Source organism: Callospermophilus lateralis, chromosome 18, assembly GCF_048772815.1.
Source record: "Callospermophilus lateralis isolate mCalLat2 chromosome 18, mCalLat2.hap1, whole genome shotgun sequence".
In the NCBI taxonomy this organism is placed as follows: domain Eukaryota; kingdom Metazoa; phylum Chordata; class Mammalia; order Rodentia; family Sciuridae; genus Callospermophilus; species Callospermophilus lateralis.
The window spans coordinates 10,904,960-10,926,202 of NC_135322.1; the positions used below are offsets into that span (position 1 = coordinate 10,904,960).

General features: G+C 52.9%; 3 protein-coding genes across 12 annotated transcripts in view; 1 reads left to right on the top strand and 2 right to left on the bottom strand.

Annotated features, from left to right (window-relative positions):
• Window positions 1-6,344, bottom strand: part of Ppp1r37 (protein phosphatase 1 regulatory subunit 37) — a 43,006-nt gene extending 36,662 nt beyond the window's left edge. For both annotated transcript variants that reach the window (XM_076838026.2, XM_076838027.2), the window contains exon 1: window positions 4,446-6,344. In XM_076838026.2, coding sequence (XP_076694141.1) covers window positions 4,446-4,647 — 202 coding nt within the window. In that variant the 5' untranslated portion in view covers window positions 4,648-6,344. The remainder of the gene's footprint in view (window positions 1-4,445) is intronic.
• A 77-nt stretch (window positions 6,345-6,421) lies between these two features.
• Window positions 6,422-17,948, bottom strand: Gemin7 (gem nuclear organelle associated protein 7). 9 transcript variants are annotated; one of them, XM_076838032.2, is made up of 6 exons: window positions 17,473-17,948; window positions 15,354-15,396; window positions 14,765-15,260; window positions 14,083-14,163; window positions 13,758-13,882; window positions 6,422-7,215 (listed from the first exon to the last, which is right to left on the bottom strand). In XM_076838032.2, exon 6 carries the CDS (start codon window positions 7,205-7,207, stop codon window positions 6,812-6,814), a length of 396 nt encoding a protein of 131 aa, XP_076694147.1. In that variant the 5' UTR covers window positions 7,208-7,215; window positions 13,758-13,882; window positions 14,083-14,163; window positions 14,765-15,260; window positions 15,354-15,396; window positions 17,473-17,948; the 3' UTR covers window positions 6,422-6,811. The 9 variants fall into 9 exon arrangements, with proteins under 9 accessions (XP_076694147.1, XP_076694144.1, XP_076694146.1 ...); XM_076838029.2 differs by lacking the exons at window positions 13,758-13,882; window positions 14,083-14,163 and having other exon boundaries at window positions 14,765-14,981; window positions 15,134-15,260; XM_076838031.2 differs by lacking the exons at window positions 13,758-13,882; window positions 14,083-14,163 and having other exon boundaries at window positions 14,765-14,981; window positions 15,094-15,260.
• Znf296 (zinc finger protein 296) lies at window positions 17,467-20,837 on the top strand. Its single transcript, XM_076837502.1, has 3 exons — window positions 17,467-17,844; window positions 18,048-18,197; window positions 19,867-20,837. Exons 1-3 carry the CDS (start codon window positions 17,550-17,552, stop codon window positions 20,835-20,837), a joined length of 1,416 nt encoding a protein of 471 aa, XP_076693617.1. The 5' UTR covers window positions 17,467-17,549.
• The last annotated feature ends 406 nt before the right edge of the window (window positions 20,838-21,243 follow it).

Sequence of the window (21,243 nt, forward strand, 5' to 3'; positions counted from 1 at the left end):
GCCCCCACCACCCTCTCCGTCCCCTAAAACTCAAAGGGCTGGAGATGGTGGCATGTTTGGGCCTCCTTCCCGTTCAGACACCACTATTTCACACCAGATGCTTCTGGTGGGCAACCCTGCCATGCACGCCCGGACTGCCGGCCAGGGAACCAGGAGTGAGTCGTTGGCAGGGCTGGGGCGGGGGCAAAACACCGGGACTGTGCTGGTGTCACATGCTCCACTCACAGCTCCCCTCACACGCCTGTCTTGCAAGCCCCACGCTGCGCTCAGCTGCAACCAGGGACACCAGCCAAGCCTCGGGTCACTCCTGCAGTTAGGTCTGGAAGGGTTCCTGGCACAAGGTCAGCTTTGGTCCTGAGAAAAACTGGGACCACAGGGCCTGCCCCTTGTGGTGGGTGCAGCTGGTTGTCCCCTCCCTGACAGCCACGTGCCCAGCCAGCAGTGCGGAAGCTGCCTCTTCCACTCCCAATCTCTACCCACCTCCTCACCAAGCTTCCCCACCCAGCCACACACACCTGTCCTGGCTCACAGCCCCGTGCAGTTGGGGCTGTCCCAACCTCTCAGACGGCTGAGTGGTCTGCAGGACACAGATCACTGGCCCTGTTTTACAGGTGAGGAAACACAATGCCCAGCAAGAGGTCAGAGAGCACATGCTGCCAGGCCCACCTGGAACTCCACTGGCCACGGTACAATCTGCCCTGTGCTCGGCCCGGCGCCTGCTTTCCTTTCCCTGTGGCGGTGGGGCATCAGACGGCCACTGATGGAAAATACAGGCAGGTCCTCAGCAGGGGGAACCCTGGGTCAGAGGCCTGGGAGGGCCCTCTGAGGCTCTGGGTTGGGCCTCCATAGGCTGGAGGCTCTCCCTCATGGCAAGTCCCTGGGTTATCTCACTTTCAGAAAGCCCCCAACCCAGACCCCTGCAAGACTGAGAGCTCTCACCCTCAGAGAGACACCCAGAGGTTCCCACCCAGTTCCTGGCCCTCTGCCACCACAGCTGGAGGCTCTCCTCCAGAGCAAAGCACGGCTGATTGGGCACCCTATGTGCCCAGTCGGGTTTCACCGTTTTCTCCCCACCCTGGGACCCCCTGTACCCCCCAGCCTAGGCAACTGCTCCAAGTCCAGGGAGAAGCAGAATCATCTCTGGATGGCCTAGTCTCCCTCAGTTCAGACCTGCCAGCTCCACTGTCACTCTCTGGCCTTGGGTGGAGTCATGCCACCCAGCAGGAGCTCAAATGACACCCCTGCCACACAAAGTGTAGATACCAAATCCAAGGAACCTCCCACTCCTGTTCCCAGACGGATCCCTCCTCCCTGCAGCCCCCACCCCCACCAGAGTTCCCTGGCCTCTCAGCTGGGCCCTGGACCAACTCTCTGTGCCACAATTCCTCTACCCGACATGTGGGAAGCACCCCACATCCCATAGCCCCAAGCCAGTCAACACCCCACTGTCCTCCCAGACAGAGGTTATCACCTGCTCCTTGGTGTTGACAGGTCTTCTGACTTTTGTGTCCTGCAAATCCCACTGTCCAAACTCACCAGCTTCCCAAGATCCCTCTCCTGCCAGTGTCCAAGTTCACACAACTCCTTCACTGCCAGGCCAGCTCCTGCAGCCCTCTCTCCAGCCAGCTTGGGTCCATCCTTCCACCCTATCATGTCATCGCCTCTCCACCATCCACCCACCCAACTCCACTGGAGGGTGAGACCCTTTCTAAAGCTCTGGGAAAGATACTCCCGTCTGCAGGCCGTCACCACCTCGGCCTTACCCAGAGCAGGCCAATCAGCACTCCCAGCCAGGCTCCAACTGACCCCCTTCAGATTCCCATTCATTCCTCCCCACAAACTTCTGCCTTTCCCAAACTGTTCACGATGCCAGGCATGGGGGTCGGGGTACACCTTTAATCCCAGCAACTCAGGCAGCTGAGGCAGGAGTTTCACAAGTTCCAGGTCAGTCACACCAATTCTCTTAAAAGATGAAGCTGGACATGGTGGCGCATGCTTGTGATCCCAGCAGCTAGGCAGGCTGAGGTAAGGCGATGGTGAGTTCAAAGCCAGCCTCAGCAACTTAGTGAGTCCCTAGGGAACTCAGTGAGACCCTGTCTCTAAATATTTAAACAAAGGCTGGGGCCATGGCTCAGTGGTTGAGTGCCCCTGGGTTCAATCCCCAGTACCAAAAAGTTTAAAAAAAAAAAAAAAGAAAGAAAAAGAAAAAAGAACTGGGATATAGCTCAGTGGTAAAGCATCTCTGGGTTCAATTCCCAGCACCAAAAATCAAAATGAAACAACTAAAAAAACAAAACAAAACCACCCTGCCCTTGAGAAAACAAACACCAAACACCAAGCTGCCTGGATAACAGCTGCTACTTATGTGACAGGAATTCACAAGGACTGTCTAGTTGATCTTCACAGCTAGCACCTCCATTTGTAGAGAAAGAAAAAGGAGGCTCAGAGAGGAGAAGCTGCTTCCTCAAAGCTGAACCTTTTCTGAGAACCTACAGACCAGAGGCATAATCCCCACCCGTGTCCAACTCCCAGAAGCCCTCACCGACCCTCCAGCCCACAAATCTGCCGCCATCTCTACACATGTCCTGGAAGTTTCTGAAGCCTCATCTAGGCCCCTCCCTAGCCAACTCCACTCTATTGGCACCTACACAGGCAGAAGTTGCATTAATAACAACTATATGCTTGCCTAGCATGTATGAGGCTCTGGGTTTGACCCCCCCACAACACTGCCCCCGGTGCCACAAGGTACAAATCAGTAACACCAAAAAACAAGACCATCACCACAATAACAGTAACTGCAATTTCAGAAAGACTTAGCTTGGACAATCATTTTGCATATGTGATCTCATCTTGTCTTCTCCCAAACCCTGCACCATAGGTGTTGCTGCCCACGTTCCAAATGGAAAAAGTGAGGCTCACGAGAGTTGGGTAATCACCCCGAAGTCATGAAGCTGGCACACAGAAAGGTCAGGATTTGCCCACAGCCTCTGCTTTAACCATGCTGCTCTCCTCTCCAGGCCATTCCCTTCCCACTCTGAACTCTCTGGACTGGCTATCATGCAACAGCCAGGGCTCATTCTCACTCCTCCTTCCCCCAGTCCCAGGCTCCCAAGCCCTCCAACCCCACACTGCTCCACTAGCCCTGGTGTCTGGAGCCCAAAATTTGGCTGGGTCTCAACACCAAGAGTCTTAAATTAACTATCATCTCTGACAATAACTAGACAAACTGGCATTTATGGCAGGCTCCCTGTGTGTTCAGTTTCCAGTGACCAAGTGTCCCACCCCTACATCAAAGCCACCAATTCCTCCAATGCCCACAGACTGACGACAGTGCCTCTCCTTTCCTCAGGCCAGCAGACCAATGTCTAGAGAAGCAAGGCCAGTCGGGTCCCTCTCTTAACAGGCCACACCCCAGTAAAACTGACTTCTCCAGTGAAGAAGCAGGCTGAAAGGGGCTGCCCAAGTCCCCATCCCTGTGGGTCCAATGTATGCGACTAGCTGCCCTTTCAGCCCAACCTTCCTTCTCCTAGCATCCAGGGACCTGGCCCTCTCCTAACCCTCACAGGCCACCAGACTTCAATACTCTCCAATCCTACTCACAAGCGATTCCAACTCCTAACTTCATAACATCCCCAACTCGTTCCCAAAAGGAAAACCAGATCCTTCTAGACCAGGCCCCAGCTTCCTCTGTTCCTGAACGACAAACAATCCTCTGCTTCCCTTTTTGGGGGGAGGAGAAGGTGTCATGCAGTGGCTTTTCTTCTGAATTCCTAACACTGCCTCTGACTATTCATCCCACCAGGAAATTTACCTCCACCTCTGCTCTTTGCCCGGGATTCCGCGCCCCCATCCCCGCCCCCCAGTGCCTGGAACTTGTTGGGCAAGTGCCCTGGAGTTCACCCTATTCACTTTCCCCAACTGCAGGATTTACCAGCTCCTCTGCAGCCAAAATCCGGGTTTACTCCTTTCTCCTTTCAACCAGGAAAGTGATCAGCATGAGGACCCCTTGTCTCGAGGCTTATCGACCAACGACTTAATCTCTCGCCGTCCCCACGGGCCCATCAAATTCCTCCAAGTGCCCTTTCCAGGCCGATGCTGACCCACTCTGCCTCTCCCGAAAGCCCTATCCTTCTCTGGGGAGAATTATGAGCTCAACGGTTATCACCCTCCCAATCTCCTAAATCAACAAACCAAACTTTCTTTAATTTCTTCGTGGTCAATCCTAAAACATTCACCCTCGGCGTCCCGAGGTGGGAGGGGGCAGAAACCCAATTCTTGCCACTTTCCAACCCAACAGCCAGCCCCTAACAGCCTTCATCTCGAAATCTAGTTCGGTCTCTTTAAGTCAACCTTCGGTACAATTTACCGAGCGCCACCTCCGTGCCCGGCCTTCTCCCGCCTGCCGGTCCCCATCCAGCCCGCCCCCGCGCCATCGCCGTGGCTACCGTGTCTCCAGGGGTCTTTGGGCTCCACCGCTCCGGACACGATATCCTCGTCCGACGGGAACGTAACGCGCTTGGCCGCAGTCTTGAGGCGCCCATCGGCCGGGGGTGATGCGGGACTCGGAGACCCGGCCTCGGCGGGGGCCCCCTCGGCGTCGGCGTCCGCGCCGGGCCCGGGCTGCTCCTCCAGCGGCGGGATCTCCATCGCCGCCGCCTCCTCACGGGGGCCCCGGGGACATGCCCCGGGTCCCGGGCTCGTCTCTCCGGGTCCGCCCGCCGTCCCGGGGCATGGGCTCCGCAGCTGCTTCAGGCGCCTCCTCCGCCCGCTCTCCTGGTCGTCGTAGTCGTCGTCGCCGCCGGGAGCCCAAGCGCGCCTCCGCCGAGCCCCGAGTGCTTCTGCTATTCGCAGTCGCACTTTCGCTAAAGGCCGAGGACCCCCGCCGAGCACTCGGAAAGTCAGAAAATCTATTTAGGCCATTTGCAGGAAGAATTGTTTTTGCGGGCAACGTGGAAAAGGGAACAAAGGGCAGAAAAAGCCACGGGGAAAAGAAACGTGAGCAGCGAATCTGCAGAGCCGGAACTGCAGAATACGGGGGGCGGGGCGAGGTGGACGCCGTCTCCAAGAGCAGCGCGCACGCGCGAAACTGAGCCACCCCGCCCCCCCCACCCCGCCTCGGTACAGGTAACTGTGTCCAGGTTCCCGTACATACGTCAAGAGCCCAGGTTATGTGGAAAGCAGGGGATCTGATAGTTATCAAAACAACTGTTTGGCAGGACTCCGCCAACTGATGAGGAAGGAATAAAGGGATGACGAGGAAAATAAAGACACCGAAAGGAAAGGCAGTGGGAGCTGCGCTGAGTATGCGTACGTACAGGCGACGGGCGCTGACAGAGGGATCCTCTGGAAACGAAGATGCTCCCTTGCTAGTCTCTAGCTTTCCATTTGCAGATTGCAGTTTCATCAAAAGCTGTATCATGGCGGCGTTACATAAAATGTAAGTTACGATTTTAAAATAAATATGATTCCGTGAGAAGTATTCACAGACCTGACCTAAAACCGGGAGAATAAAATTCCAAAGGCGAGAGATGAATCTGCCGACCCAAACACCTGGAGAGGAAGGTAGATGACCCGCCCGGCAGAACCTGCGCGAGCTCAAGCCGCGCCCCCAGGCGTCGACTCGGCCCTCGGGATTCGTCTCCGCACTTTCGACAGGCTCTCCCAGCCCACCAGCGAAGGCGGGGCTGAGACTATAAAAGGGCCTCGGGGCGGAGGGAGCCAGGTTGTTGCCTAGGCAACTAGAGAGCTAGGAGTCGCCAGCGGTGGCATTGTGAACGGACGGTGGCAGAGAGGTTATCTGTTTGCTCCGTACATTGGCAGCAGCCCTTCTTGAGACTGAAAAGGAAACAAAAAGTCCTCTGTACTTACTGAAGGCTTCACTTACTTTCTGAACTTGAAGGGACTAAAAGGACAGGAACTTTTTAAAAAATTCCATCTGCTGAAAGATTTCTAGTGAGAGGGGACTGAGTGAAGATGGTGACATGGATGGCCATGCCAAATGGAGGAGGGTCAAAGGCCAAATAGAGGAAAGTCAAAGCTTCAGGCTATCTTTTAATCTCCAGCCTCTTCTTAGTGACACCACCACACAAGATCGCAGCATCCCCCCCAGTATGGAATAGAAAAGCAAAATCTGCAGCTTGCCATGAGCACCTGTGCAGGACCAAGTGACCCAATAAGAGCCGTGCCCTTCGCCTTGTAAAGGTCCATCGGGCCCACCCCAAAATTAGGTCCCGAGCCCCCATTCAGGGGTCTCCAGCCATCCCTGGGACCCGGGGTGACACAATCCCTGCACCTTTATCCAAGCTCCTCACCATCTATATCCAGCCCCACAGGATTCCGCCCTTGGATAACCATTCTAACAACTCCTAAATTTGACTCCATCCCCGATGGAGTACATAGAAAATGAAAAACAAGAGTCAAATTTTCCTGGGATAATTGGTTCTTTGGCAGGAGGGGAGCTTTGGGGCGTTATCTTCAGGGTGGTTGAATTCTGCAATCTCTCCAATGCGGTTCATCTTTCTCTAGCCCCCACCCTCCCACCTGGGTCTTCAGGAACTGGCACTGGCCCATATTTCTGTAGAGTCCAGAGTTCTGCAAGGTAGAGCATTCCTTTCAACGAGATCTGGAATTCCTAGGGTTGCAGACTTTTACAACTAGACCCTGGAGGGCCTCAAAAATACAGAGGTGCTTGGTTCAAAATTCCCAGGGAGCTCAGAACTCTGTGGGGTCCACAGTGCCTGGCTCAGGAACATTTGGAGGCCTGCAATACTGTGGCTAAGCCCACAGCAGAAGGGTGACCACAATATTGTCTTCACAGCTTGAAGGTGTATGAAATAATGTCACTACATCGAAGCAGTGCCTCAGCCTGCACACCTATGGGAGTCTGCAGCTGCGACACGTAGAAGTTGGCCACATCCAGGTCAGTGGCTCCAAAGTGGGCAGTCACATGCACACCCTCGTGCAGTGTGAAGCTCACCTGGCGACCCACCATGGCCAGCAGGCTGCGGAGGTAGCGCTCCCGAAGGGCAGCTCGGGCCCGCTGTTCCTGGGATTCTGGAGATTCTTGAAGGATGGGACACTCTTGGATTTCAGTAGCTACGCGCTTCAGGGGGGCCCTGCGTCCATCAGGGGCAAAGCCACGACTCAAGCCGTCGGGGCCCCGGGGGAGCCGGAGCACAGGCACAGGAATGGCCAATGGAGTCTGCATTGTGCTGGCTGTTGAGTGAAAAACAGGGAAGCCATTAAGTGGGGGTGCAGGGCTTGAGGAGGGGGGCAGACACTGTTCTTCTAGGCATCTCAACCTGTCTAAAACATTGACTCTCCTAAAACCTGGGCCAGTATCCCCTAGCTCTCCGCCTCCTGGGAAATGGCACCACCATTCCCCCAGTGACTTGGGCCAGAATCAAAGTGTCACAGCACAGAAACATAAGCCCCACGAAGGAAGAGACTTTAATCTGCTTTTATCAAAACTTTATCCCAGTTCTAGGCAATAAATATTTGCCAGAATAATGACCCTCAGCCTTCTCTCTCATACACACAAACCACCCAGTCCATCAGGAAATCCTGCTTCCAAAAAGATTCCCGCCTGTGCAGGAGCCAGCTAGAAAGGGCCCCTGCTGGCCAAATCTGGAAGGTCTTGAACTTGAATATAATGATAGTTACAGACCACAACTACTGGAAGAAACAGAAACCAGAGTCCATAATAATTACAAATGAACGAAAAAAGGGGGAGACAGGAAAGGTCTTCCTTACTACAGAACGTCAAGTAATGAATGTAAGAGGAATAATGTGTTGGAAAAATCATCAATGGATGTGAAGATTTATGGATTAAAGTTTGATGAGGAATAGAATATCTGCGTTGTCTTAAAGTACCTCCTCCTAAGATCTTTATTCTCTGTAAAGGGAAAGCAGTAACTTCATAGTGGATACACCTGACGGACACCCCCTTTACCTGGCGACTGAAGCCAACAGCTCCAGTAATGACACCAAGGACAGAACCACATCTCTGGTATTCATTCCAAAAATGGATTACCAAACTCAATTGAGAAACATTTTATAACAAACCAACAAAACTAGTCTGGACTAAAAACAAAGTCAAGTTCATAAAAGACAAAGGCTTATAAAACTATATTATGTTCATCACACCCTCCCCCTTCTCAACCCCTCCTCTGCCTCTATCCTCATGCCACCCCAGTAACTTCTTGCCTAGACTACTGCAGTCGGCTCCTCCCTGATTCATCTTCATCCCCCACAGCTGTGCCCCCCCACTTGGCCAAAGCACCCTGTTAACACGCCAGGCAGCTCACATCCTCTCTGCTCCCGCCCTCCACCAGCTTCTTTCTCAAAGCCAAAACCACAGCCCACAAGGCCCTGCCAGCTCAGTGGGCACCACTCTTGTTATCCCCACTGCCACTGGCCTCCTCACTGGTCCTTGGGCACAAAGCCTGGCTGCCCACAGGGTCTCCTCCTGTCTCTGCTTGGATGTTCTTTCCCTCAGGTGGCTTCAAAGCAGCCACCTTGCTGTTCCCACCGTGGCCCAAAGACCAGGCTCAGCAAGTCCTGCTCCCCCTCTAGTGAGGGTAGAAACACTTTCCCACCAGGCTTGGCGCGTGACCTCAGTCCAGAGACAGTCCCGGCTGGGGATACAGCTCAGTGGTAAAGCCTTGCCTGGCTTATTCGGCCCTGGGCTCCATCCCTTGCACAGCAAGTAAATAATAAGAATGATCATGGAAACAGGACTGATGCCTCCTGCACCCTTATCAGGATTTAACAGGCTCCTGCAGATGGGGCCGGGAAACTGCTTCATGGTTCTGGGCCTTGGTCTCACCGTCTGTAAGCAAGGACTTCCCTTAGAGTTAGCAAGAGGACCAAATGACTGAACCCGAGTACGGTGTTCAGCTCAGGGGAACGTTAAGTGCCGCTGCCATGATGTTAAATGCATGTAGAACAACGCTGGCTTTGTGAGCAGGAGACTGAGAGGAGGACAGAGGCTCATCTGTAGTTTAGTCCCTTGCCCTCAAAAACCTAGTGACTGACGGAGGAGACTGACAAGGACTGGGCACCCAGTACCCCAGGGGGAGGTGATTCCAATGATTCTAAGTTTATATAATTTTCATGCATCAGAAATGTTATATTGGGTTGGATTTGTGGCTCAGTGGTAGAGCGCTGGCCTAGCATGTGTGAGGCACTGGGTTCGATTCTCAGCACCATATATAAATAAATAAAATAAAGATCTATTGACAACTAAATTAAAATAAATAGCAATAAAGATATTATGTCCATCTTCAACTAAAAAAAAAAAAAGTCTACTAAAAAATTGTTTCGCTGCCAGGTATGGTGGCACAAAGCTGTAATCCCAGTGGCTCAGGAGGCTGAGGCAGGAGGATCACAAATTCAAAATCAGCCTCAGCAACTTAGTGAGGCCCTGAGCAACTCAGTGAGACCCTTTCTCTCACTGTTATACAAAGCGCCTGAGTGTACCTATCTACCCACAAGTTGCCTGTCCCACCAACATAAAGCTCAGAGGCGGTGACGGGACTGAATACTTCACAACTGCATCCCACTAGTTAATGGGGACTGGCTGACCAGGTGTAGGGTAGGAGGGATTATTCAGTAAATATTTTTTGAAGACTTGTAAAGATTCATACACCGAAATATTTTAAAAAGGGCTGGGAATGTGGCTCAGTAGTTAAGCATCCTTAGGTTCAATCCCTGGTACAAAAAAAAAAAAAAAGCTTTTCTAGACTAGGGATGTGGCTCAGTGGTAGAGTGCTTTCCTGGCATGCGCAAGGCTCCGGGTTCAAGCCCCAGTGCAGCAAAACTAAGTGAGGAAAGAAAAAAATGCTCAGTATGAAGGTGCATACCTGTAACCTCAGCTACTGGAGGCCAAGGCAGGAGGATCACAAATTCAAGGCCAGCCTGGACAATTTAGTGAGACCCTGTCTCACAGTAAAACAAAAGGGCTGAGGATGTAGCTCAGTGGTTAAAAAGTCCCTGGGTTCAATCCCCAGTACCCCACAAAAAAGATGAAGACCTTGAGCTGGGATTGGCTCAGTGGCAAAGCCCTTGTTTAGCATGCGTAAGGCCCTGGGTTCCACCCTAGCACCTAAAAAAGAAAAGAAAAAAAAAAAAAGACTAGGGTAGTGGGGAGAAGTGTGAGTGGGAGGGTGGTGACTGTCCAGAGAGCCAGGGAGACCATCCCCAGACACCTCACTTTCTCGAAGCCACTTTGATTCTATTAGCAAAGTTTGGGTTTCAAGTTGAAAGCCATCCAGAATCCACAGCTTCTCCCCACCACTACTCTGCCCTTTCCTGGGTCCAGCCACCATCACCTCCCATCAGGCAATCACAAAGACCTCCCCACTGGGCTCCTAGGTCTCTACTGTCACCCCAGTACATTCCCCACCTTGGCTGTCAGAGGGATGCTGTTACAACTAAGTCCGGGAGCCACCTTAACCAGGGCAAGAGCCCACACCATTACAGAAGCTATAAGGCCTGTCGCTTCTCTGACCTCATCTCCCACCCCACTACCCTCTGTTCCAGGTGTATGCCAACCTCAGTCCAACCAAAGCCCAAGGGACTTTGTACCTGCCATTATTATTGCCTGGAACCCTCTTTCAGATAGGAGATCATATATTTCCAGAAGCATAGCTCACTTTTTGCTGCCTAAATATCATCTCTACGGGCAGGAAAAATAGTATATCCTTCACTCTGTTTTTTTTTTTTTTTTTTTTTTCTTTTTTCTGTGTGTGTGGCATTAGGGATTGAACAGGGGCACTTTACCACTGGGCTACATCTCTAGCCCTTTTCTAAATTTTCCTTTTCTAAATTTTGAGATTGCTAAATTACTGAGGCTGGCCTAGAACTTGTGATCCTCCTGCCTCAGTCTGGGACACCAGGATTACAGGCGTATGCCACTGTACTCAGCCCCAGGCTGGTTTTGAACTCCTGGGCTCAAGAAATCCCCCTGCTTCAGCATCCCCAGTAGCGGGGACTATAGGCACATGACACTGGCACTACCACCTCCCGACAATATGTATTTACTGTCCCATATGTACACTTAACAACAGGAGTACTTCCTGAGAAGCATGGGATTCCACCACTGTGTGAAAATCATAGTGTACCTGCACAAACTTAGGTGGCATACATCGCTCACTATAGTGGCCTCCTTGATGCAACAGAGATTCAGAGCACATGAACAGAGGCTGCTTTAAAAAAATAAATAAGAGCACACTCTAGTGATAAAACACATGGCATCACAAATACACACAACAGTAACACGGTTATTTATTGTCAATATCAAATATTACATACTGTCCATAATTCTATGTGCTATTCTTTTTTAAAAATTTTTGTTATTGATGACCTTTATTTATTTATTTGTTTATACCGGTGCTGAGAGTCAACCCAGTGCCTCACACATGCTCAGCAAGTGCTTTACCACTGCGCTCAACCCCAGCCCCGTGTACTGTTCTTTTATGCCACAGACTTACGGTAGTGTTCACACCAGCCCCATCACGAATGTGAGTCACATTTGCACTGCAATGTCATGCCAATGACGGCCTCATTAGGAATTTCTCTGTAATCATCCTTGGGGACTCCTATCCTGATGGACATGCCGTTACAAAGTGCCCGAGTGTACCTATCTATCCACAAGCTGCCTGTCCCACCAACATCAGGCTCAGAGAGGGTGACAGGTCTGATACTTCACAACTACATCCCACTGGTTAATGGGGACTGGCTGACCAGGTGTAGGGCAGGGGAGATTCAGTATATATTTTTTGAAGACTTGTAAAGACTCATACACCCAGGGAACATTTACTTGATTTTATGGAATGAAGAGGTGCCTGATTCTAGAATCACAGAATAAAGCAAATCAAGATGCTTAAAAGAAAATGATTCACCCATCCACTTTATCCAATATGATCAATACCATCATCACTGTGCCTGCTCTTGTGCCAAGCCCATGCTAGGGGGTCTTGAGAACAAATCTAGGGACTCAAACAGCCCAATCCATTCCTGCCACATGGGCTTAACATCCAGTGGGGTACACAATCTCATCCCCAGGCAAGAGGGCAGACCAAAGTGGGCAGAGTGGGAAGGAAGGAGCCCAGAGGGGGCAGCACCCAGTCAAATGGAGGGGGTGAAAAGTGGTGTCCAGGAAGGGCGGACATATCTGAGCAAGGTCCTGAATGAGGAGGGTATAGATGCAGGGAGCAAGGTTATGGAAGGACTGCAGCTAGAGGCAACAGCAAACACAAAGGCACATCACTATAGTGGCCTCCTTGAGGCACAGTCAGGAGGTCAGTGTGGAGCAGACAGAGTGAGGAGAGTTGGATGGAGAGCCTTGTGGGTTGTGATAAGAATTTGGGCCTCAGGGGCTGGGGTTGTGGCTCAGTGGTAGAGTGCTTGCCTTGCATATGTGAGGCACGGGGTTAGATCCTCTGCACCACATAAACATAAACCAACAAAATAAAGATATAAAAAAAAAAATTGGGGCCTTAGGGTTGGAGATGTAGCTAGCATGTGTGAGGCACTGGGTTTGATCCTCAGCACCCCGTAAAAATATATAGACATTATGTTCATATGCAACAAAAAATTTTTTAAATAAAATAAAAATAATTTGGGCCTCAATTCTGAGAGACAGGGGAGCACAAAAGTGGTTCTGAATCTTTGTAGGAAAAACAGGGATCTGGCCTTCGTTTTCACTGCTGCCCAAAGAACAGACTGGGGACACAGGGAGAAGTAGGTGAGGTCACCGTATGGCCCAGGTAAATGACAGTGTTTAGGAGATGGGGGGGGGAAAGAGAGGTCAGATACGAGTATGTTTTTAAGGTTTCGAGCTCTCCTTGAAGGATGCAAAGTATAAACTAAAGAAAAGGTGGTCAAGGGAGATACCAATTTTTTTTTTTTTTTTTCCCTGATGCAGGAGACTGAGGGGAATGGGATTAAGGGCTATTTACATTTAAAAAACTTATCTGACCACTGTCACCAGTCCCCAGGGCCTTTCTCCAAACTAAGTTAACATTTAAGTATTTTAAGATAAACAATCAGGACTGGGATTGTGGGCTCAGTGGTTGTGGGCTCAGTGGTTGTGGGCTCAGTGGTAGAGTACGTGCCTAGCATGCATGAGGTACTGGGTTTGATCCTCAGCATCACATAAAAATAAAAAATAAAGATATTTTTCCACCTAAAACTAAAAAATAAATATTAAAAAAAAGATAAACACTGAGGTCTCCCAGATGGGAATTAAACAAGTGGCCAAACACATTGTTTTAGGGGGTTTTTACTTTGTTGGATGCAGGTATTTGTGATTGAACTCAGAGGCACTCTATCACTGAGCTACATCCCCAGCCCCAGCCTCCATTTTTTTTTTTTTTTTTTTTTTTAAGACAGGCTCTTCCTAAACTGCCCAGGCTAGCCTTGAACTTTCAATCCTCCTGCTTCAGCCTCCAGAGTAGATGGGATTACGGGCCCACACCACCCGCTAAAAAATTATGTTAAAGCCTATTAAAAAAATACATAAATAAGGACTGGGGTTGTGAGTCAGAGGTGGAGCCTTTGCCTAGTATGCATGAGGCACTGGGTTCAATCCTCAGCACCACATAAAAAATAAAATTTAAAAAATAAAGGTATCATGTCCATCCACAACTAAAAAATAAATGTTAAAAAAAAAAAATGAAATGGAGGAAGGGCCAGTGGAGGGACTTGTCACTTTCCTAAAGTACAAATGAAGTTGGAAGATGTTGAATCATTACCTGATACAGGTTGCAGAGTGGCAGGCAAGGGAGCCAACAGGGCCCTCACTGTACCCTATGCACAAGGACAAACTTTTTCCACAGTCCAGGGGAAGCCCTTGAGGGTTTTGGAGCCAAGGTGTGATCTGATAAGAAACAGGTTTGAGAAACCTTACACAGCATGTCCAAGAAAGGCCAGGGTGGGCTAATCCATTCTCCCAGGTACCAGGCCCTAGAGGCCTTTATCATCTCAATCCAAGGGGGGGGGGGGGTGGTGCAGGGATTTCCTGCCCAAAGGTTTCAGGAAAAATGTCCAAAGTCATTTGCCACCACTTGAAAAACGAACCCTTTAGACTAGATCTCATCATTTAGGTCCAGGCAGAGGAAGGGGATTCATTGATCTCCCTGCTTGGGGCCTCAGGGCAGGCTTTAAGAAAATGAGAAAGGAAGAGCTCAGTGGACAAGCAACATTGGGCCAACCCTTTGCAGCTGCCAGGGGAGGGAACCAGCTGAGTTAACAGGTTAATAGCCAAGGGCAGGACCCAACTGAGCAGAGAGCAGAGGTGACCAGGCACATACCTTGGGATGCCCTGTCTTGAGGCAAATTTGTTAAATGGGGCCACCTGAGCAGGTATGAACCCTAAACACGCCTCTCCTCCGCCCCTGGGGGCAGGTCAGTTTTATTTCAATTCCTCAGGGCCACTAATGGCTCTCCTTTTCTTATACTAAGTAGGTCCTCCCGGCCCCCAGGCGTCCACTTCCCACCATGCCCTGGGCGTTGGGCTGGACGTTCCTCCCACCTCCAGTTTCCGAAGAAACCCATGATTCCACCCAGGGGAAGACGGGGGTCTCCTGACTGCTACCGTTGCCACTGTTATCATCCAGGTCCTCCTTACTTCCCTGAGGGACAGCACTCCGCCTGCCCCCTCCGCCACCTGCGGCCGGCGCGATCCGCCTCTTCCCGCCACTCCGGGCCTTCCGGGGGCCGGGAACCTGCCCTTGATTCCCCACCGCCACCCCGTACTCACCCAGGTCCACAGCTTCTGGCGCCCACACTTCCGCCGGGGCCCCCGCTGCAGAGGCCCGGGCGGGCCGCAAGCCTCCGAGCCTGGGTTCCGCCCGCGCCGCCGCCGCCGCCCCACGTGGTCACGGCCGGCTGGGAGGCTTGGCTCCGGGCACCGCCTTGGTCACCGCCCCGCCAGCACCTTGACCGGCCAGCCTGTTAGTTGGGGGCGTCTGGGATGCCTATTTTACGGAGCACGAAACTGAGGCTCATAGAGGGAAAGTCTTCCCCGCGGCTGGGTCAAGGGCAGAGTTTAGCGTTTGGCCCCCGCCCGTGGCACCGACACGCTCCTACCCCGCACTTCCCGGGGGAACGCCACCTCCCCCGTGGCAACCTTGAAATCGTGCTATCTGCAGCCGCGGACGGGGAAATAGGCTTAAAGGACAGCAGCTGAGATGGACGAGAGAGGGTCATTTTGTCCTCCAGCTCTCCCTGCTGGCCAGGTTTACAAAACTGAGACCCTGAATGAGGAAACGGAACCTCTCAGCTCTAGGCCCGGGCCGAACTCGCTTCTTCCCCTCGTTAATGTCCACTTGGGCAGGGATCCTGCGTACCTCGGCTTTCCTAGGGCCTGGCACACGAGTGCTCTGCAAATATCTGTGGAAAGACGCCAGACACATAAAAGAAAGTCATTTCGTACTTGCTGACTGAATCATGAGGCAGAGGAGCTCTGAACCAGACCGGGGCTCACTTTGCCGTCTCACAATTTGCATTCTAGAGGGGGCGGGAAAAATAAAAGAGAGTATAAATGAGCAAATACATAAACATAAATGGGATCTTTCAACACGTGATAACTGGATGCCAAAAATAAAATGAAATAATCCCAGCCCAGTAGTGGCTCCCATTTATAATCCCAGTGACTCAGGAGGCTGAGGCAGGGAGGATTGCAAGGCCCGTCTCAGAAACTTAGCAAGGTTCTGTCTCAACATAAAATATAAAAAAGTGTTGAGGATGTCATTCAGTGGTAAAGCACTCCTGAGCTCAACCCCAGTACTGCAAAATGAAATAAAATAAGGGGCACAGCATTAGTGTGTGGCAGGGTTGGGAGCTTCATTGGGTGGTCAGAGGTGGCCACTTCAGGTAACCCTCTGATTCTAACATTCTTTTGAGAACTGGGGAAACTGAGGTCCAAAAGGGAACTAGGACAGATGGAGGTCATCGAGGGTAATTTGCAAGGCCTTCAGCAGGGTGGGGCTACTTTAGATAGGCGGTCAGGGAGGCCTTCTGCTCTAGAGAGGACAATTGAGCTGAGACCTGAATGACAATATGCGGAACTCCAGGAGATCAGCATCAGGAATTCACTCAGGGCTGGGCTAGGGACACCTGTAGTAGGACAGACCCTGACCCTAACCTCAGGGGGCATGCCTTAGGTTGGGGGGGGGGGGCAGTCAACAGTTCTATACTGTGTCGTGGTCTCCGCCAGGAAGAAAAAAAAAACTCAGAAAGGATTGAGGGTGGGGCAGAGTGTCAATGCCACTTCAAACAGCAGCAGATAGAATTGCTAGAGGAAAGAAGTTCTAGGGGCCCAAGAAGGGGCAGGTAGTTTGTTTGTTTTTATTTTTGGTACTGAGGATTGAACCTGGGGGCAATTTTTGGCTGAGTCACAGCCCAAGTTCTTTTAATTTTTTTAGGTTGAGAAAAAGCCTTGCTACGTTTTTTGTGGAGAGGGGGAGAATGCTGGGGATCAAACCCAGGGCCTTGTGCACGTGAGGCAAGCACTCTACCAACTAAGCTATATCCCAGTCCATGGTCTTACTAATTTTTGAAGCTGGCCTCAAAATTGTGATCTTCCTGCCTCAACCTCTCCAGCCGATTAAAGGCGTGCATGACCACACCTGCTGGGCTATTTGATTTTTACTGGAAAAAAAGTAGATGTATCTGATTACAATCTTCCTCAGCTCAAAACCCGTCCAGGGATTGTTTCAGGAAAATCAAAAGACATGAAACTGACCAAAGGCCCGTGTGGTGGAGCCCCATTTTCTCCCTGAACTCAATCCCTCCACGCTCCACCTTACACCCACGAGCGTTCCGAATGCCCAGACCGACTCCCGCACCTCCCTCGGTCTCAGCTCCGCGCTACTCTGCCCCGGCATGGGGAGAAAATTGCTGGCACGGGGTTACCCTGTCCCCATCCCTAGCTTTATTTTGCTCCTTGGCGTCTGTCATCACGGACGGTGCTCCGCAGTTTACACAGGTTATCTGTGTTCAGTGTCTCCCCCGCCACATAAGCTCCAGAGGGCAGGGTTAGTTGTGATTTTGTTCACTCCTGCATCTGCAGCCCTTAGAACAGCGCCGGGTCGCAGAAGGCACTCAATAAATGGTGTCCAATTATTTTCTTCTCGCAATACGTTTAATGGAATAGTCCAGATTATTAGTGCCTGGTAAGAAAGGTGGCCTGACCCCTTCCCACTAAGGGTGTGTGGGGGCATCCCGTGCCTCAGTTTCACCGGCCCGAAAATGGGCTCTGTAAACCTATTTCTGAGTCTCCTCAGAAGAATTCGGAATGATCGGATTTGGTCACTAAGGCGAGGGCGGAGGGTCGGGACTTCGGATTGAGTTTGGCGGCCGGCGGGGCCGCCCCGGCCTCTCCCGTCAGGCTCCGCCCCCGGTGGGCGGAGCCACGGCCTGGCCAGCACGTGTAAAAGTTCGCGGCCGGTCGCTGCAGCCACTCACCTGAGCGCCTCGCTCCGAGCGTGCAGCGCCCGCGCGTCCTCCGCCGCCAGGCCGCCCGCTCGCCCGGCCCGCGACTCATGTCCCGCCGCAAGGCCGGCAGCACGCCCCGCCGTGTAGACCCCGCGCCGGCCGCCAGCTCAGACGACGGGATGGAGATGTCCGACCTCGTCATCGAAATGAAGCCCGACCCAGACGTGCGGCCCCTGCAGGCCTTGGGGCCGGGGCCCTTCTCCCCGAGGGAGGTGTCGGCGCCGGGGCGGTTCGGAGGCGAGCCCCGCTACTCTCCCGGCTCCGTGCCTGCCGGGGCCACCCTCCCCGCCCTCGGGGTGAGGAACCAGTGGGCTCTGTGGACGCTGACCCCGAACCCTTCCGGTGAGCTCCCGGGGTAGCCCTCCTTATCTGTGGCCCCCAAGTGGGACCCCTGCCCTGCGCAGGGGCCCCTGGGACAGCCTCATCGCCTTAGCCGCGTCCTGGTCCCAGCCCCCTTCTGACCTTCGGGTTTCCCCCTCTCCCTCGGAACCCCCGGCCCCCATCCTGGCCCCACCCCGCGCTCACCACCCGCTTCCTCCCAGCAGACCGCCAGCCCTGGACCGACAAACACCCAGATCTGTTGACCTGCGGCCGCTGCCTGCAGACCTTCCCGTTGGAGGCTATCACTGCCTTCATGGACCATAAGAAGTTGGGCTGTCAGCTCTTCAGAGGCCCCAGCCCCTGCCTGGGCTCAGGTGAGTAACGACAGGCTCAGTCTCCCTCTGAAGTTCAAGGGCTCCGCTTCCTGCGGGAGAGGGGCTGAGATGGACTAGCAGGGCACTGAGCATTACTTCCCTTTTCTTGCTCCCCACCCGGCGCAGCCTAGGCGTGGCCAGGGCCTGCCGGTCCTAGGGCAGGGACTAGAGGTGGGAGGGTGGGGCGGGGGCTGGGCAGGGAAGGAGGGCGGCCCACAGGGTGTGGCCAGCCCCAGAAAACTGGCCTGGGGATTTGCCACACACCCCCAATCTGGTTTCACTTCTCCTTCCCCTTGGACAGAAATAACTGGCCAGGTGGCTGGACCAGGGTGGCAGTAGAGGGACCACTTGGGAGGGCAGTGGCCTGGGGGAGGGGTTGGAGACCAGCTGGAAGGGGAGGCTTGCCATTCCCTTCCATTTCTTCATCACTGTTGATCAAGGTGCTGGGACAGTTGTTCAGAGCTAGGGAAGGGGCTTCTCTCTTGGTGCCATGGTGGAATCTCCCAGTAGTCCGGGGCTGGGAAGCCCCTGGTTTGAGCCAGTGGCAGACACCTAGTGTCCTTCTCTTGAGGGAATTAATACCCTCTGAGGATCCTAAGTTTGTGGCTGTGGGATTCACTCAAACCTATGAATTTATAGCCTCCAGCCAATGTCCTAGTTGGACTTAGGAAGTGGAATTATATTCAGGGCTGGGCCTGAGACAGTGGCTGGTGGGAGAGAGGAGGCGGGGCTTTGTGATGGTTTTAGTTTGCAGACTGAGGGTGGCCTGGTGGGAGAGGGCAGGGCTCTCATGAACTCCCTGGAATAATACTAAGTACATCTAGAAAGTGTCCACTTGATAATACCCAGTGGGTCTAGAGAAAACCTTATAGGGGTCCATGCAATGGACAGACAGGTTCCGTCCCCTCATCCATGGGACGGAACCCTAAGCATGGAGCCTGGAACAGAGAAGCCCCCTTAGTAATCAAGAACTGTTATTAAATCAAGTCTTTAAAAAACAAAACAAAACAAAAAAAAACGGTTTTCCACCCATGACCCCACTGCCCAGATTTCTGATTAAAATCCTAGTTCCACCCTTTCCAAGTTGTGTGACATTGGGGGCAATGTCTATTTTAGAGGTCGTTTCCTGTCCTGTTGAGTGACCGCAGCACCTAGCACATAGAAATGTTCGATGAATTTGGTCACCTTTTTTCCCCTTGGGTGCTGGGATGGGACCCAGGACCTTGGGAGTGCTAGGCAAGTGCACTCCCACTGAGTTACACCTGTAGACTCTAGTGACCTCTTCAGCAAGGCTGTCCTAACCCTGTATCCCATACAACATTCCCTCTGTCCTTCACTCTGACTGAAGTTTTTACCTTTTTCATCTTGCTGGAGATGCAGCTTGGTGCTAGAGCACTTGCCTTTGTATGCATGAGGCCCTGGGTTCCATCCCCAGCAACACAAAAAATAAATTTCAATTACCCATCCTGGTGTATTTAGCACTCACTAGAGATTTTCCTTACTTAAGGAGCTTCCTGGGGGTGGGGGTGGGGGGCTTCCATCTGTTCTTACTGCAGAGTTCTTGTGCCTGGAATAGAGCCTTTCCCATGAAGGGGTCTAGCTGGCCACTGTGACCTATAATCCTTGTATCCACCAGCACTGACACCCTGCTCCTCTTTCTCTTCTCCAGAACCCAAGGAGGTGAAGGCTTTGAGCTGTCTCCGCTGCGGCAGACAGTTCACAGGGGCCTGGAAATTGCTGCGTCATGCCCAGTGGGATCACGGACTATCCATCTACCAGACGGAATCAGAGGCCCCAGAGGCCCCCCTGCTAGGCCTGGCTGAGGTGGCTGCGGCCGTGTCAGCAGTGGTAGGGCCAGCAGCTGAGGCCAAGGTTTCCCGTGTGAGTAGCCTCACCCGGCGGAGCCCCACCTGCTCAGTGTGCAAGAAGACCCTCAGCTCCTTCAGCAATCTCAAGGTGCACATGCGCTCACACACAGGTGAGCGTCCATACACCTGTGACCAGTGTCCTTATGCCTGCGCCCAGAGCAGCAAGCTCAACCGCCATAAGAAGACCCACCGGCAGCTGTCCCAGAGTCCCTCCTTGGCTGATGCTAGCCAGGATCAGTCTTCTGCAGCCCCTCCAGAGCCAGCTGCCCACGCTGCTGCCCCGGCCAGCACCCTCCGGTGCAGCAGTGGTGAGGGGGCTGGAGCCGCAGCTACTGCAGGTGTTCAGGAACCTGGGGCTCCTGGCAGTGGGGCTCAGGCAGGCCCAGGTGGGGGTGATTGGGGAGCTGTTGCCAAAGAACAGAGAACTGATCCTGCAAAGAGCCAGAAGATGTCACCTAAGAAGACCCCCAAATCTGCTGGCAAGAGCCGTGGGCCAGGGGGCAGCTGTGAGTTCTGCGGGAAACACTTCACCAACAGCAGCAACCTGACCGTGCACCGTCGCTCACACACTGGCGAGCGTCCCTACACCTGTGACCAGTGTCCCTATGCCTGTGCCCAAAGCAGCAAGCTCAACCGTCACCGCCGCATGCATGGCCTGGGGCCTGGTAGCACCCGCTTTGAGTGTCCACACTGCTGTGTGCCCTTTGGCCTGCGTGCTACCCTGGACAAACACCTGCGGCAGAAGCACCCCGAGGTGGGCGAGGTTGCCTGAGCATAAGAGTGCCCCCCTGACTCTTGACACCTGTTGATACTGCCAACCTCCTTGTCCTTTCCTTTCTGCAAGTAAATCATACTCCCCTGTTCACACCCAGGCACCTGGTCTCTAGCTTTCTTGGGGTGTCTAAGGTGGGGTGGGAAGGTTCTCCCCCTTGGGGATAGCTGGACAGACCGGTTTAGAGTGGGGGGGTGAGGGGAAAGGCCAGCCCCCAGTGCCTGGGGCACAGCAGGACTGGCACAGAAAGCCGTGCTCCCGGTTCTTGGTATGGGTGAGGCCAGGGCAGCAAGGGCGGGGAGAGAGGCCTGGACCTGTCACCAGAGGCCCCTGGGCACAGAGTCCTGGCCCATCCTCCACAGGGAGAGTGCTGGGTGGGTCCTCCAGGCCACACATGTGGGCAGAA

What these genes read in the sequence shown, in the direction of transcription:
- Gemin7 (XM_076838029.2), bottom strand. Translation starts at nt 7,207, where the DNA reads ATGCAGACTCCATTGGCCATTCCTGTGCCTGTGCTCCGGCTCCCCCGG.
- Znf296 (XM_076837502.1), top strand. Translation starts at nt 17,550, where the DNA reads ATGTCCCGCCGCAAGGCCGGCAGCACGCCCCGCCGTGTAGACCCCGCG. An exon ending in GCTGACCCCGAACCCTTCCG is followed by an intron (nt 17,845 to 18,047) that starts GTGAGCTCCCGG and finishes TCCTCCCAGCAG; the next exon opens with ACCGCCAGCCCTGGACCGAC. An exon ending in CAGCCCCTGCCTGGGCTCAG is followed by an intron (nt 18,198 to 19,866) that starts GTGAGTAACGAC and finishes TCTCTTCTCCAG; the next exon opens with AACCCAAGGAGGTGAAGGCT.